Source organism: Salminus brasiliensis, chromosome 8 (assembly GCF_030463535.1).
Source record: "Salminus brasiliensis chromosome 8, fSalBra1.hap2, whole genome shotgun sequence".
NCBI lineage: Eukaryota > Metazoa > Chordata > Actinopteri > Characiformes > Bryconidae > Salminus > Salminus brasiliensis.
Genome location: NC_132885.1, coordinates 21329503 through 21346545, shown reverse-complemented (window position 1 = coordinate 21346545; position 17043 = coordinate 21329503). Strand labels below are relative to the sequence as shown.

At 43.8% G+C, this 17043-nt stretch overlaps 1 protein-coding gene across 1 annotated transcript in view; it reads right to left on the bottom strand.

Moving 5' to 3' along the window:
• Window positions 1–826: 826 nt before the first annotated feature.
• The window catches only part of LOC140561134 (NALCN channel auxiliary factor 1), a 126949-nt gene continuing 110732 nt past the window's right edge, over window positions 827–17043 (bottom strand). The window contains exons 2-3 of the mRNA XM_072686090.1: window positions 9344–9515; window positions 827–6648 (exon numbers count right to left, since the gene is read on the bottom strand). Of these exons, the coding sequence (XP_072542191.1) occupies window positions 6365–6648; window positions 9344–9515 (456 nt within the window). The 3' untranslated portion in view covers window positions 827–6364. The remainder of the gene's footprint in view (window positions 6649–9343; window positions 9516–17043) is intronic.

The window sequence follows — 17043 nt, the reverse complement described above, 5'->3', positions numbered from 1 at the left end:
TGCTCTCACAGATCTATCACTTAACCATACTGGTCTCCCAGGTGGCAAGGGTTGTCTCTATCCCCATGGGTACTGTTAATGCATGTGGACTTTACACACAACCTTAACAACATTACATCAGCATATGCAAACATATATGCCAACAGCCTAAATCTCCCACTATATGCTACACCTGCACGTTCAATCACATTCTGCCCATCCCCAGCCAGCCTGACCCCTTCCTATCCACAACCCCTAACTAGATCATTCAGCTACTGCTAACAGTTCCTTCACAGCTTCCCCCAGCCCACAGCCTCTGAATCCAAATGGTGAAAGTTTCAAAATTCCAGCACTGTTGTGGGACAGAGTCATGGACACCTAAGGCTTATTGATAAAATCCATGGAGGCCCGACACCACATGACGCCTTCAGAGGTCTTATGGACTCCATGCCCCCGAATGGTTGGATCTGTTCTGGCGGCACAAGGGAGACATACTCAATACAAGGCAGGTGGCGCTAATGCCAATCTGTTATTATCTGTTATAAGTACTTACCTGGGCCCAGAGTTCCTGAGCTGTTAGTGTACTCCTTCAAGCGTGTTCAGCTATTCAATGATGTTGCTGGCCTCATTGTGAATCATTGGAGAAAGCACATGCTAGCCTTCACCCTCACAGCACTGGTAGCATCATATGATAGAGAGATTTCTAGCTAGTGATTGGAACTTAGAAATGCCTAAATTGTGGATAAAATTGGGGAATAAATACGTAAATATTTTAAAATCACCTTAGAAAAATAACCAAAATGTTGAATCCCCCCTGTTCATGGAAGACCACTCAGACACAAATGAACAGATTACATCTCTGTGTTTATTTTCATCAGAACACATTTTGAATCAGTTTAGCAGTAGATTCCATACCTTTGAAAAGATCATGAATCGTGAGATTGTTTTTATAAATAATTCATCAAAGTCGTTTGTAAAAAATTAAAGAAGTTACTGAACTAAATCATCTATAATATTACAATATACCGGTAGTATAATAATCCTTTTTTTAAATAATCATAGTCATAATGTTATCTCTATATGCCTTTTAACCTCTATATGCCTTTTAACCTTTTTTAAATCTTTTTTTGTTTGTTTGTTTTTTATTGATTTTTTTTATTCTTTTTTTTTAATCACAGCCTTCAGGTGCTGAGGTTGTGATTCGGAGGATAGTCCTTATGGTTAAACCACACCACTCAGAATAGATCTCAGCTGAAACCCAACCAATGATTTCAGACACTTACAAAAGAGGAATAAAAAAGGACACCAACTCCAAACGCAAGGAAACCTTGAAATAAAACCGAAACGCACATAGTTCAGCATTCTCATAACATATTTACAACAGAAAAACGACTGAGGTTCAGGGCTGCATAGGTCCACAGGATAGAGAGAGAGAGATAGCAAGAGAGAGAGAGAGAGAGAGAGAAAAGAAAGTATTTCTGCTTGCTATAAGTGACAGTGGTGCAATGGGGGACTACTTACACAGTTGTATTTATAGTCGGAAATGAACATATACTGTATATGTGCAAGCATAAAATACATCCTATTTGTAGGTTTGGTGGTATTAAGCAATATTAGCAGGCATCTGTTACATTCATTCTTGTGGGCCGCTGAGGCACAAGTGACTGGACCCACACAAACACACAGAAACACGGGGGGGGAGAGGAAGTAACGAAGAGAAACAGGACCATATCCGCTACCTGCAGTTACAGTGATAGTAATTCACGGATTTGGTATGCTGACGTAGTATGACATGAGCTATTGACTGTAAATGCAGCCTCATTTACGGGCGCTTGGGGGTGGGGGTGGGGGGGTGCCTGAATGATGTAGCCTATACAGCAATGTTGCAGTTGTAGAAGTATCCTGGCAATTACAGCATTGTTTACTCAGAGAATATGAGAGAATGCAAAAGGAATACAGAGAACACACGTCCCGGCGCAGTTTCATTAGTGGGATTTAATGTGCTTGTGTTGCTGAGCGCTTTACAACACTCAGCCTAACCTGACATTGGAGCATAGGGCTTGAACAAATGAACATTTAACAATCACACACACACACACACAAACACACAGTTGTAGGTATTTCTCTTTCTTCTCCTGCCCCTCTATCTGCTATGGCTTTCCCTCCTATTATCTTTCTCACTGCTGTCTGATCTGCCCTTTCCTCCCTCTTGCCTTCTCTTCTCTCCTGTCAGGTCCAGATGGAGCTGTTTATTTGTGGATTAGTGTGTATCTGATGTGAGTGTGTGTGTGAGCCTGTGTGGGTTAGATGAATGGGGTAAATAATTCTCTCTCTAACTCTCTCTCTCTCTCTCTCGCTCTCTTTCTTCCTCTCTGCCCCTCCAGAGCAGGTGGTCTCAGAAGAGAGTCCAGTTGTTTTATGGGTAAGCTAATAAGATCTCTAGAGGGCCACCTCTCTGTGGTCTCCTTTCGTCATTATTCATCAAGCGTGAGATCAGTGTATCAAAGCCATGCGCCCAGAACCCACCTGACTGACCTCATACAGCCCCACCACGTCTTAACCCGCTCTAGGTCTGATCGTGGAACCCAGCCTCTTTCGACCTGTCCACTTTTCTATCAGTCTGGTGAGACTGACCCCTCAGGCCACAGAGGCTAGAATATTCTGGAGGTGTTTTCTGGAACAGTATCAGGACTGATGGTTTAAAGATCACCATCATGATTTGCAACTAATTGGCCCAATTTTAATGTAGGCTCATTGTGAATGGGAGATGTGTTGCACCTATGCAATCCAGTGCAGCTGCATGATTATTCCAGTTATTATGATTATTCCAAGTTCAACACATGCCACCCATAGACTGTAAATAAGAGTGGACAGATCGTCCAAGATCATTCATATTCCGACATTCTGAGGCCAAAATTGAGGCTGCCATCTTGTTTGAGCTTGCACAGGAGAGGAAAATGGGAGCCATATCTTGCACAGTAAAGACGGGAGACGAGGCTGTCCATTTTTCTTAAGAGTAACCTTTCCGCCTGTCCCTATAGAGGGTATGCATGATGTGACGTCACAGGGGGCAAGAGTCCCTGTGGCCACGCCCATTGAGTGGCAAAAAGACAGACCAATTGATGGCATTAGCTTCAGTGTGAATGCCACTAAAACAAAGAATGAGACAGAGCTGTTGTGCGACTGGCTGTACAAACAGATTCAGCAGGAATTCAGGGCTCTCCTTTCACACTATTGGATTTGCTGCAATTTACAGAAACAATTGAAACCCAGGCACCGAAACGCGTGGAAGCGCACTGTTTGGTAACGTCATGCTCTGAAAACAGGTATGCAAAAAAACTAAGCCCACTGTAGTTGCAAATTAAGCGACATGCTAAGTTCGAATAAAAGGGAAAGCAAGCAAACCTGGATGAGCCAATCTGCTTAATGTGTCTGAAAACAGTTGAAAACACTCCTGAGACATTCACTCAACTTTGTGCTCTCAGATATGAGTTTCTTTCATCTAAAAGTGTGTAATTTGAGCCTCAGTTAGCTGGATCTTCCTGCCTATACATTGATGTCCATTGACCCTTGGTTCTTTGGTAATTTAGATGGGTCGCTATCAGGTCCACATGAGCAGATAATCGCTCTTGGTTATTCCCAGTTTGGCCGTTTTCCCCAATAAAATTCGGCATGTTGCAGAATGTTTTGCCACTCAGTCCAGCTAAAGGGGGTCAATGCATACCCTCTATACCCGGAGAGCCCACAGCAACTGAACTTGACTTTCATCATACAGGAGAAAACGTGCTTACCATATAATGACTGCTCGATCAACTGCACCCCCTCTTTAAATATCACCATATTAACGTGTCGGGAGCTTGCAGGATTGACAGAACACAACTGGCAAAAAATATGTACTGGATGTGTCATTTTAAATGGAAGGTACCGTCCTGCTGTTTACTTAGATCGGATTCTTGTCGAGTCTACTGTTATATACAGTCTATGGTGCCACCCAAAGCACACAGGCAAGAGAAGTGACCCTCATCATGCTCGCTTAGCATTAAGGATATCGTTCAGACCAACAGGTTAATAGTTCTTATGACTCAGTAAAGCTTTTCAGACCTGTTGGAGAAACCACGGTAGACTTGGTGAGACCTGAAGATTCTCATCTTTGAGCTTTGATCTACTGCCCTCATTTGGGTTGCTGGAGTGATTATCACTTTAAAAAAGGTAGTGATGTCAGTTTTGCATTATAATAAACACACTCCAGCCTCAACAGAAAAGTGAATATTAATATACGTAGTTTTTTTTGTGTTGTTATGGTTTTCTCTCTTTATTTAGAAGAGTACAGTGTTCAAAAATACCCTTTAGCTAACAAACCTGGCTCTAACGTATGTTTACCTCGTTTCAGAGGAAAAGATCCATAAAAATATATCAGCTCGAGTAAGTCGTGTTGATCTATTTCGAGTGGAGTGCGTCATGAGATCTTATTGCACAATGGGAAGTGTTGACCCTGTCCCTGCTGCTGCTGCTGCTGGTTAAAGTATTCGGATTCAAAAATTCTGGTTAATGTGGTTCTCTCTCGTGAAGCATACCAAAACACTCACCCTCCTAAACATGGTGGCCACTTTTTCACTTTCTTTTTTTTGTGTCTCTGGGTCACTTTTAGTGTCAATACAGCTCACCTGTGACAGGTTAGAGTATACCTGTAGAAAAAAAATGAATCAATAAAAACAAACAAACAAACAACAAATAAATCAACAACTAAAACAAGATCAGCCCTTAGCGTCTCCTCTCCTGCTCAGTCGAACTCAAAAAAAGTAACCTCCCATATCTTTGGGTCGTTCACAAAGGCCCTGTCCATATGGAGCTGTGTGATTGTGGTTCTCTGGTTGATCGTCGGTTCTCTGCAGCAATAAATGGGATTTTTTTTTGTATAAGTGTGTGTGTCTGTGTTTGTGTATATGTGTTTGGTAACCGAGCTGTCCAAGCTGTGTTAATCTCTACAAGCGAGCACTGCAGAAGAAGTGCGTGAATGTATGTGTGCATGTGTAAACAATGAAAAAGCCCTTTACTGCAGTAGAAGATATGGTGTATTCAGGAAAGCAGTTGAAAGGAATTGGGTGGGGTGGGATGGTGTGGTAGGGGGTGGTTTGGTCTTCCAGGTATGCTCGTCTTTTATGTTCTTTCCGGCTAAGTCTGCAGTCCAAACAATAGAAATAGGAGTCGTTTTTTTGTGGGTTTTTTTTCCTTTCCAGCTGAGACCTCAAGCTGAGCTATGAGTATGATGTCCTCAGATCATTTGGGTTTATTCCGAAAATTTTGGCTGTTTCGTCTAAACATTGATCAGAACATGCAGTTATAGAATATAAGAGAGAATATGACTATATAAATATACTATTGGGGCAGAAAAAAAAAGACAAAAAAACAAACAAACAAAAAAAAAACCCAATTGCTTTTGTGCAGGTTGGGTAAACATACAAAACAAGAAGAAGAAACGTTCACCTCGGTGGTGAAAGTAATTCCAGAGATTTCAGTTTCACAAATGCATTTGTTTTCCCCCTAAGCTCAAACACTCAACGTCCTGTGAATGACGTTGCGTTTTCAGACTTTCGGTATTTTGCACACAGAGACTTGGGGCTTCGAAAAGCTCCCCACCTGCTGCACTGGTGACATCGAAATGGCAACGAAACTGTCTGCACAGTCAACTTTAGTAAGGGAGAATCAAAGAACCTGGGCTTCAGCTGAGGATTTGGACATTCAATTAGGTAGATTTGTAGCTAAATTTCAACCTATTCAAACCACTTCAGAGGCTCCATAGTAAATCCTTGCAATGGACAGAGCAGCATTCAATAGATAGTACTATGATTATGTATTTAAACGAACAGAAAAGAACCCAAAACACCGGCGGACACAGGTATTCACGCGTACGCCCGCACGCACACACGCCCGCACGCACATGCACGCACTCAATTCTTTGTCTCGGTACTTTTTTTTCCGCGTAACCCATCCCATGTCCCATTCCATCCTGCACAAAGACCAGTACTGAAAAGAAAAGGAGAACATGAATAGATCCTGTAGTCATCTAAGGCAACAGAAATCTAAACCATAGACACAGTGTAAAAAATATGGTGCGAGAGAACTCCGCCCCTAGAGTGGCCTCTTTCAACAAAGGCTGTAGTGTTTGTCCCTTGTTCTTGACATTGGTTTAAGTCTGTCCAGTTTTGTCCAGTGTCCTTTAGCGTCTGTTTGTTTGCTTTGCTTTGCTTGGTTGGTCGATTGCGTGTCCACAATATGCCGTCCCGCTAGCTAGCGAGTCCCAGAAAGCACTGCGGTCGGTCCAAGGTCCATCGCCATCACCGGACTGCGCGCCGGAGCGCTCGGCAGGCAGCCGTGAGCGGCCGCCTCATCCCTCCTCGTTCGTGGAGTTCTCCTCCAGGGACGAGATGGTGGTGAGGTTGTGGGAGGCTGTGATTGTGGCGACAGTATGGAGCAGGACTAGGACCAGCAGGCAGAGTTTGAGCCTGCTGTTGCACAGTCTGGAGGCTGCTGACGAGGTCAGGGATGTCCCGTGTTGGCATGACGGGTGAGTTCTTTTAAGAGTCCCTTTGGAGCTGTTGTCTGGCTTGCTGTCCCATCGAACGTCACAGCACTCTGCTTCTGCGTCTGAAGGGTCGTCCTCTAGGAGCCCTGGCAGACAGAACAAGGTTATTATCGTAGCAGGGTGACACATACTGCAACACTTCAGCAACAGCAAATGAATTGACACCAATGACCCCGGCAACACACACATAGCTGGTCATCTAAGCCATGTTAGCAACCCAAAGTTGCCTTGTTTGAATTTGCACTGGAGCTACGAGGCTAATCTTCTCACAGCTAACAGTGTTCGTCAAGCAGCATCAGCCTGACCCCAAGAACTCCACAAGACCTGCCTGATGTTATGGAGATGTTCTGACCCAGTTGTCTAGCCATCACAATGTAGCCCTTGTCAAAGTGTCTCAGATCCTTGTGCTTGTCCATTTGTCCTGCTTTTGAAACATCACCTTCAAGAACTGACTGCTCACTTGCTGCCTAATGTAATCCCAACCCTTGACAGATGCCATCAATGTTTTTCACGCCACCTGTCAGTGGTGCTAATGTTAATGCTGATCAGTGTATATGGTGGCTATTATTTCTGCCCACCAAAATAGCAAATGAGCTTGTGTTGAGCCAAATTAGTAATTGCTAGCATTACACTGTTGAATTACACCTGCACCAGCCAGAAAATTGAGCCATCAGTCTCCTCTAACCATCTCTCATCTGCAGAGACCACAGTCAATCATCAAAGCCATTCATCTGTGTGCGTCCTGTCAAAGTAAAGTGGACGGAGAGGGGGAGGGACGTTTGTTGTGCATGCACACACAGTCCAATGAAGGGGCTTTTAATAGATTGATTATAAATTGGAGGTGTGGTGGTTTTAGGGGTTTATTTAGCCAGAAAAGCCTGAAAACTTATCTGTATCAAATCTGAACGCTGTTCTTAGCAGACAAGATAACAAGAACTTGTGTCAAGATGCCACTGCCACTGAGTTTTTTGTGGATCATTACACCTATAATTAAAATGAATGAAAGTATGTTACATAGCTAACTTACTTGACGTTACTAATTTTTTTTTTTTTACTTCAGTCTATACAGTCTATCTGAGATTGTCTGATGTAGTTTGAGGCAAGTGTGTGATGAATTAGGCACACAGGTTGCGCAGGACTATTTTTTATCTCTTGCTGACCTTATAAGGAGTGTTTCTATCCATACTGCTTTTTGAATGGGCCAGAATGCAAGACAGCCAATTAGCTCATTTACATATAGCACATCTAAAGTCACCACTGGGGCAGTGGTGGCTCAGCGGTTAGAGCGCCGGGATATCGATAACAGGGTTGTGGGTTCGATTCCCGGGCTCGGCAAGCTGCCACTGTTGGGCCCTTGAGCAAGGCCCTTTACCCTCTCTGCTCCCCGGGCGCTGGAGTTGGCTGCCCACCGCTCTGGGTGTGTGTGTGTACTCACTGCCCCTAACACGTGTGTGTGTGTGAGTGTGTGTTCACTACCAGATGGGTTAAATGCGGAGGACACATTTCGCTGTACAGTCCACACTGTACAGTGACGAATACGTGCACCTTTATCCTTTTTTTATCCTTTATTACACAAAACATAATAACTGCTTAATTGTAAGGAATAAAAAGAGCGATGTAGGAAATGAGCTCTTTAATTAGTGTTTTTGAGAATGCTTATGGTCCAGTGAAGCGAATTCACATTTTTTATGAAAACCACTTGAATAATTTTACTGGTGAGTCAGGGGAAACCAGAGCACAGTTTTTTATGTATCATTACACCTATAATTAAAATGAAAGTATTTTGCATAGCTAATTTTTGCATAGGAGCCCACAATTATGTCCATAATTCAGTCTATCTAGTCTATCTGTGATTGTCTGACATGGAATGAGGCACAGTATTAATTAATGTACATACAGCAAGTGTCCATTAGATGTTAGCTACGTTAGCTTCAAATATCCAGCCTAAAATGAAAGAAGCAAACAAGTTCTGGTTTGAATACATTTGTGTACACTCGTTTTCTCATCAGCTACGGAAACTGTTCTTAACTTTCAATGGAAGTCAGTGTAAAAAGACATCACACAGCATAAAGAACAACGGCCAGATTCAAAAAGTAAAAAAACAAAAGTGGAGATACACGATTTTGCATTACAGCAATGCCACAACGTCATTTTATGAAAACTGAACCTGTTGCATTTACTGTATTACTCAGACCTCTTTATGTGACTGTGTGACTCTCACCAACCTCAAGGCCCCTCAGACCAGATGATGTGCACTAGCGTACAGTATTAGCGTCTTTGCTGTGAAAAGTAATTGCTCTTTTAGCAGCATCAGAAAAATCTGTTAGTGCTTATATTTCCTCCATGTCATCAATCCAAACAGCAACCTTATAAGGAGTGTTTCTATCCGTACTGCTTTTTGAATGAGGCAGAATACAAGGGGCAGCTCATTCACATATAGCACATCTAAAGTCACAGTAACACAAAACATAATAATTGCTTAATTCTAAGGAATAAAAAGAGCGATGTAGAAAATCAGTGTTTTGGAGAATGCTTACAGTCCACTGATGCAAATTCACATTTTTTAATAGAAAATATTAGAATAATTTTACTGGTGAGTCAGGGGAAACCAGAGCAGCCTTCATCAGTGGGAAAACAGGACATTCATAAACACCCACAGCTTCTCACAATGGCCAGCAGGTGGGGTCAGAGACAAATTTAGAGGAACGATCAAGGGCCGACGTTTTCCTGCACTGCAATGCAACAAGCACGCACAGAAACAGAGACAGTCCCATTGCTCACCTGTGCATATAAAACTAGGGCTTCCACCATATATGAGCTCGTCGTTGTCAGGCAATATGAAGGGACACCTCTGTTGGACCTCCAGGCAGTACTGCTTGCATGGGATCCTGTTGCTGCAGTGCATCTGCGTGGTCTGGAAGTACTGGGAACACAGCCAGTGTTTGTAGACAGTCTGTGTGAGAGAGAAAAAGAATGAGAGAGAGAGATCAGGGTTAGCAGGAAGCCATTGCAATTGGTTACATCATTGGTACTGTGGTAACGGTCATAACCTAATCCCTCCCACCCTTGTATCTTGGCAACCCTGACACATCCTCCCTCCGTAGCCTGTAGCACATACATTTATTTTCCACTTCTCCAACACAGTGCATTCCCTTTTCACTGACTACTGCTATGGCATCACACACACACACAGTCCTTAATGCCCACATGATAATGCATTGCACCAAATACATACACTGGTATATGGGAATATGCTGCAAAACAGCCTATTTTTAATGAATTATTTCTCTGATGTCACAAGAACCAGCTCATTTACATATATCTGCATATTCAACCTATCACTGTGTAGCCCCACCCTTTCAAATTGCAGTTCTCAGTAGTGTTTCAGCTCTGGGTGCTTTTAGAAGAAGGCACAATACACAGCGGCCAATCAAAATAGAGATTATTTATGTTATACCAGTCTTAAAGGCACAGTAACAGAAACAGCCTGTTGGAAAATGGTCTTTTTTTAGAGTTAACGCTATCAGTCATCTTAGCTGCTTCTTCCTCAGCAGGGTCACAGCCTAGCCGGAACTCACTGGACAGGGCACCACACACACTCATTCATTCATAACTAGGAACCATTTAGCAAGGCCAGTTCACCTAGCATGAGGGAGGAAACCAGGGTCCCCAGAGGAAACCCAGGCAAACATGAGGACCCAAGGAGCTGTGCAGCACACACACTCCTTGCTCTGCCACCATGCTGACATAACTTCAGCATAAAGGATCCGTTTCAGATACAGGCTTTTTCCTGGAGCTGTACATTCGAGCCAAGATCCATTTAACAACCTGCAGGTTGCCATATGAGGTGGGGAAGTTAGGATGGTTCTAACTGACACCACAATATGTCGTGGGGTCCAGTGTAATATATTTTCATGAGGCCTGGCATTGCCGCCTGCCCGCAGTTTCCACTTGACATCGATACCACATCAGATCCAGCAGCCCATCATTTTCAGCATCAAAGTGCTTTCCATCGCTTCCTGATAATGTGTTATGCCACTCACAGCTTAGACTGATTCTCACTACAATACATCTGAAATACTCTATGTCGTAACCTTTGTAGAGTTCGTCCAAAAGAAACGCATGGCTTCACTGTACTTCGGGCGGCCCTTGAATCTTCAAACCCTGGAGAACAAAGTGGTGGCGATGTCTCTCTTTCGCACACAAGCAGCACTGAAGGTTCTGCTGTCAAAGTTTAAAGCCCAGTCACGGCTCACTATTGCGAAAGGCCGCCGTGGTGGAAACAGCCGTAGCACGGCAAGGGCCGTCTCATGTTAAAAAGAGTCTCTTATGTAGACAAATGTGCCATTGTTCAGGGACTCAATAATCAAATGAACGCGCTCGTAAACAAGCTGTGATCTGCTCGACCCTGAGCACTGTGGTCTTTATGTGCAAAGATGGACGCGCGGCGGTCCTCAGGGTGGCCACTCAAACAAAAGGAACACAAAAATGATACTAAAAGCATTTGCTATGACAGTTTCCTCTTAGCACAATCTGATATCCTGGTCAGCATTAAAAGGCCTGATGAACGAGCACTAATGCACTAATGGCACTTTGTAGCCGAAAGCCTGAGCATGTCTGGCAGGTTCTTCCAGTAGCCATCATTCACAGCTAAGCTAGCACATTACATCATCTCCCCATGCCTATCATAACCGCTAATGGAGCTGATTCATTCCTCCTTTACCCCTCTCATCTTCATTCAGCACATCCCAGAGAGAGAAAGAGAGAGAGAGAGGAATAGAGATAGAGGTAGATAGGTATATGAACAGTCCAGAGATAGAGGGGGCTTAGTGTATGTAAACAAACAGAGCTGGCCTCTGTGGTCCTGACTCATAGCAGTTATCAGTAGTGGTCATACGATAAGCTCCCTGCTACAATATGTTTCTGTCAGCCGAGGAACAGAGGCATATTCCCAGCTCCTTTCCCAAACAGCAACTTCTGTAATTATGGGTGCAGTGAATCACTGGCTTCGCCTTAAGCACAGCGCCTTGCCTGACTGCACATCACACGGTTGTACATCATGTCACGTCTCTGGCGAGATGAAATATTTATGTGGCGTCACTCGTGTGGACTCTCTAAAAAGCACATTTCCTTCTCGCTCCCGCTTTCATTCTCCTGTAAGCGCTTATTAGATTGTCAGGGAGCAAACCTCTCGGCAGGCGTTTGCTAATGTCTGTTCACATAATGAATCCCTCCCGAGACGCGGGGGAAGCAGACATTAGTGGAGGATGACGGATCACGCAGAGGGGCCAAAACAAAAGCCTCCACTCCAGGTCGTTCCAGGCTGGACTGATTGACATTCAAGGCAAACAGATTTTTTTTCTTTTCTTCAGAAGCCAAATCAGCCTGACGGGTTGTTACAGTTATCTGAGGACATCACCATGTGCTTCACTCAGCAGTGTGGATGTGACAGAGGAAATGCTGGTGTAGGCTAATATTTATCAAATCAGTGTTCTTTTTTTTTTCCTCCTGAGCTCAGCCGACGTAATCACCGTGGCTCATGATTAAACAGTCAGAATGAACGGACATAAAGGGAACGCAGTGACTGAAACCTGTTGCAGCAGCAAGGTCTGCACTAGGTATGGGTATTAATTGTCACGTACCTTTGTCTGGCTTTCATTCAAGGGGATTCTGGGAAACAATTAAAGGGCCCATATAATAACAACAATAAGTTGTAGACGTAGTGCATAAACACTGTCTGCATTTACTCCCTACTTCACACAGATTTCCACGTACACAAACCTGCAAAACAGCCTGGTTATAAAACCTCACTTTGCCATTGCCAGGTAATTTTTAATGCATATAAAATCAAATTCATTTTCCATCTTAAATTTAAACTGATTTTAAATGCACAGAGACTTTTATTTTAGAAAATAAAGGCCATTCTTACAAACAACTTACAAAAAAAAAAAAACTTTTGAGTTGCTAAAAATCAAAATGACTGAAAAAATGTATACAGGATACATTGTAAGTAAGAAATAAAGGAAATTGGACTGCTGGTGGAAAATGGAAATGCTGAAAAAAATGTCAGTGGATGGCCAGCTTTGCCGTTAGTGGGTCAGCGGTGGTCTGCTATCCTCTTGCTATCACAATACAGAAAACACAATACAGTAAAGCCAATCAGGGCAACATTACGTAGCATTGACTGACCTGTGATAGATAGAGTATCTTTGCTACTCTGGTCTCGGCACGCTGCTAACTGCTGCTTTCAGAGCCGACTCAAGGCATACTCCAATTACGTGGCCGCTTAGGGCCCCAACGCCACCAAGGGGCCCCCAAGAGCACCAAGATATCATGATATAAAATACATATTAAAAATAACATTGAATAATAAAACAAAATGATATTACACATGTAAAAGAGAATTTTATATTCATTTATTTTCATAGTTGGCACACCAATACTAGGTTAATCAATTCCTGCTGTTATGTTAGATATGCACCACTTGGGTGGTGGATGAAGGCCCAGATGCTTCAACATATTGCACAATATCTCTCTCCCTATGAAATGATGAAGAATCTGGTGCTAAGATGGTGGTATGGGGGAGCCCCAAATGAAACTTTGGTAAAGCAGGCAGGACAACTGCGTAGCGCAGCAGTGTCAAATCCTGTAATATAGCTCTACTGCTTCAGTCCACATCTTTCACTTTCAGTGATTGTTCTGTGTCTCTCAGCATGTCCAGAAATCCATGTGTACAATGTGTCCTTTAATGGTGGCTCAAAGCGCAAATTACACTTTCCAACTGCAGGGGGAGCACATGAGCAAGATATGCCAATTCAAGCCTAATACTGCTTTACAGGCACAGTTTTAATTCTAAGCTTTTTACATGGACTGACAAATACATCATAACCGAACTATATAACTATAAGCGCAAGACAAAAGCAGGACATGAGCCCTTTAAAGTCTGTGCTACTGCATATGCTTATATACAACACAGCTAGAAATGAGAGGAAACAGGCTCTATTCTTTAAAATGGCCAGAGACAGTAAGCGCACACACTCACACATGCACACCATTCCACGCTGCACACAAGGCAAGCCCTAGAGAGTGCGAGGGTGGCTGTGAAGGCATGCTGTTGGCATTTGGAGCTGGCACATGATGACATTCATCCTGAGCTCGTTTGCCGTAGCATAGTGTGGGCAGGCTTGCTTGCATCGAGAGAGAGAGAGAGAGAGAGAGAAAGAGACAGAGAGAGAGAGAGAGAGAGAGAGAGAAAGAGAGAGAGAGAAAGAGAGAGAGTGAGAAAGGCTAATTCCCCCAGATCAGCTGAGACTGGATGGGGAGTACAGGCACATGGATCCATCAGACCGTGAATGTCACATCCTTCATCAAGACTTTTAATCTGTGCCATCATCGCTGATATTTCCAATCAACACGGCCTGCGGCAGGTCTGCTTCCTGTTCACGGCTCTATCCTGCAGACGGATCTACAGCTGCACGCCACAGCGCTCTGCGAAAAACTGTCACAACCTTCACTCAGGCCTCAAATACTCAAACACGTGCTGACAACCCAGACTTGCTGACTGACTGACTGCCTGACTCGCACACACTCTTACTGTTTTTATACAGTCTCAGGACAGGGGTTCGTATTTATTTATTATATCCAGAATATCGTCGCTGTGTAAACAGAGAGCGAAAATAAATCAGCCATAACATTAAAACCACCTGCCTGATATTGTGTAGATCTCCCTTGTGCTGCCAAAACAGCTCTGACCTGTCGATGCATGGACCCCACAAGACTTCTGAAGGTGTCCTGTGGTATCTGACACCAAGACACTAGCAGCAGATCCCTTAAGTCTTGGAATCGATGCAATACAGGGCCTCCAGTTGTCCTTTTTTGAACTAATTATAGTAGGACTACTGCATTCTGGGAACGCATCACAAAATCTGCCGCCTGATGTTCTGGAGATGTTCTGACCCAGTCATCTAGACATCACAGTTTGGCCCTTGCCAGAGTCGCCCAGATTCTTATGCTTGCCTATTTTTCTGGTTTCCAACACATCATCTTCAAGAATTGAGTGCTGACTCTGCCATATGAAAGGTGCCACTGTAACCAGATAATCATTATAGTTATTCACACAGCATTATGGGATACCTGTTTATCTCTAGTTTCACATTTTGTTGTCCTGAAAATGTACACGCACACAAACACACACAAGTTCTATTTTCCTTAATGCTGGAACGCTCCCATATTTAACCCTCAAATAAACACAGCGCATGATTACACTCTAAATAGAAATGCAGGGAATGTCAGAGGGCACGCGCTATGCATTCACAGCTCAAGACTGCACTCCACATCTCATTATTTTTACTCTTAACAGACTGAGGTGTGTGTGCGTGAGTGCGCATGTGGTATTTACTGCAGCCTGACCGCAGTACGACCTCCTTGGTGCGGACTCCGCTCGTGTGCGCTCCTCCATTTGCTCCATTAGACAGGTGATGGGGGATGCCCTCTCTAAAGTGGCGGATGAGTATAAATGCATTATCAGTGCTAAACACACACCATGAGTGATGGGGGGAGACTGGCTGTGTGTGCACAGAGCCCCAGCTGCACTCAGACGAAGGCCAGTGCTTTAACTCAGCCATTCATGCCTGTTTCTGTCAGCTTCTTTCTGAGGGTTTGAGAAGATCGGGTCACCTTTCCACTCAGCTGAGGTACCTTCTGCTGGTTTCCTTCTGACTGCTGAAGATAAGTCCATTGGGGGAGGGTAGAACAACCATAGCTCAAAGATGGTCTTCTTTTTCTGTTTATTCTTCCATCTTTCACGTCCTCTTTATGGCTGTGTTGCTTTTTGATCCCCCAAATGACAACAACAATAATAACTCAATAAATGAGTTTTCAACAGCTTTCTAAAACTAATAACAGTGTAATACAGTAGCCTAATGAATATTTAGTCATAAAGAATTATTCAAAGCCAATCAATTATACAGCAAAGCTGTTTCCTGTCCATAAACTTTGATTTCCTCATTAACGTTTATCCTGTCCTAGATCAGCTCCATTATCATGCATGTCTCTATCTGCAATAGGTTTGGTCCACCGAGGCTGCGAGCACCTGTGCTGTGGTCAGGCTGTCCAGTAGGTGGAGCTAGCGCGAAGCCAGGCTGCATGAGTTTCACACCAGTCAGCAGTAACTCATTCATTCTGACAATGTCAGTGCTGCTGTTGTCCTTTCTACTGCAGGGCGCGGATACTCTCCCATACACACTCCAGCAAAGCTGTCAACCAGCGCCTCCACCATCAGCGCTGCAGCCCCACGGCCCTGATAATCTATTGATTGGGCTACTTTAGACATCAAATTTAGCCCTGTCGAAGTCACACAGCACTCCATGAGCCAGACACTGCGCATCAGCGACGGTTTTCATATTGTCCTAAAAACACCTTCTTGCCAGCGTCAGACCCCAGATCTGGGTTTGAGGAAAGCGGGGCAGGGAAACAAGCATGAATTCAAGGACAGATTTCAAAGGAACACGTGTAGGAGCTAAATCTAGCCTTCTCTATTGTAAAGTCAGTTACCACGGACAGTAATTTCCCTGCTTTTAAAATGAACCCAAAACTTTCTGACTCAAAATACATATGCATACATATAAAGTTCTGGGCCCGCCATTGGCATAAAGGTGCCCTAGAATAGAACTGTATGTACCTTGGCAGAGTCAAAATGAGCGCTTGGTACATAGAGGCAACCATGCCTACTAGCTGGCTAGAGGATAAACACAACAGCTACTTCCATGTAGCAATGTGGAAGCAAGGCTAAAAAGGCTACAAGATAACACCAGGTGAAGCACCACTCAGAGGAGAGTCATGCATCACAGGGAAGCCAAAGAAGCTAGCTGGTCCCTACGCCTGGGAGGGCCTACCAGCCAGCAGCATGCAACGACATGGCCAGGGAGAGCCAGAGAGCCAGCCAGACAGCATACTCAACCATTGAGATTGAGCCTACCAGCAAGGTGCTGTTTTGCAGAGGGCCGCGTCACGACTCATGAAAGCCAAAAGAACCAAGTCGGCAGCCTGGGGAGCGGCTGAAAGCCCCAACCAGAGAAGGAAAAAGGACAGACAGGGTACAATCTCTTTAGCTAACAAACCACACATCATGGTGAGAGGGCCCAGGGAGGACAGCAACTCTATGTGGTGAGACTTGGGAATAATTGCATAATTTATTTAGTATTATAATGTTAAAAGCTATGCTAAGCTAGGCTAGGCTAGGCTAATCTATACTATGTGGTCGTGGGTCGTCATGGTGATCTAAACCATCCAATAAAATCAGAGCTCATAATTTTTTTCCGGACAAGCCCAACATAGAAATAATAAAAAACAGCCTGTTTTATTTTGAGGCAAAATAACAGGGTGGTAACTAGGCTTGATAAACCGCATTTGGTCATTTTCACAACAAATCAGTATCATAATCATATACTTAATATTCATATATCAAGGAACAGTTTAAAATA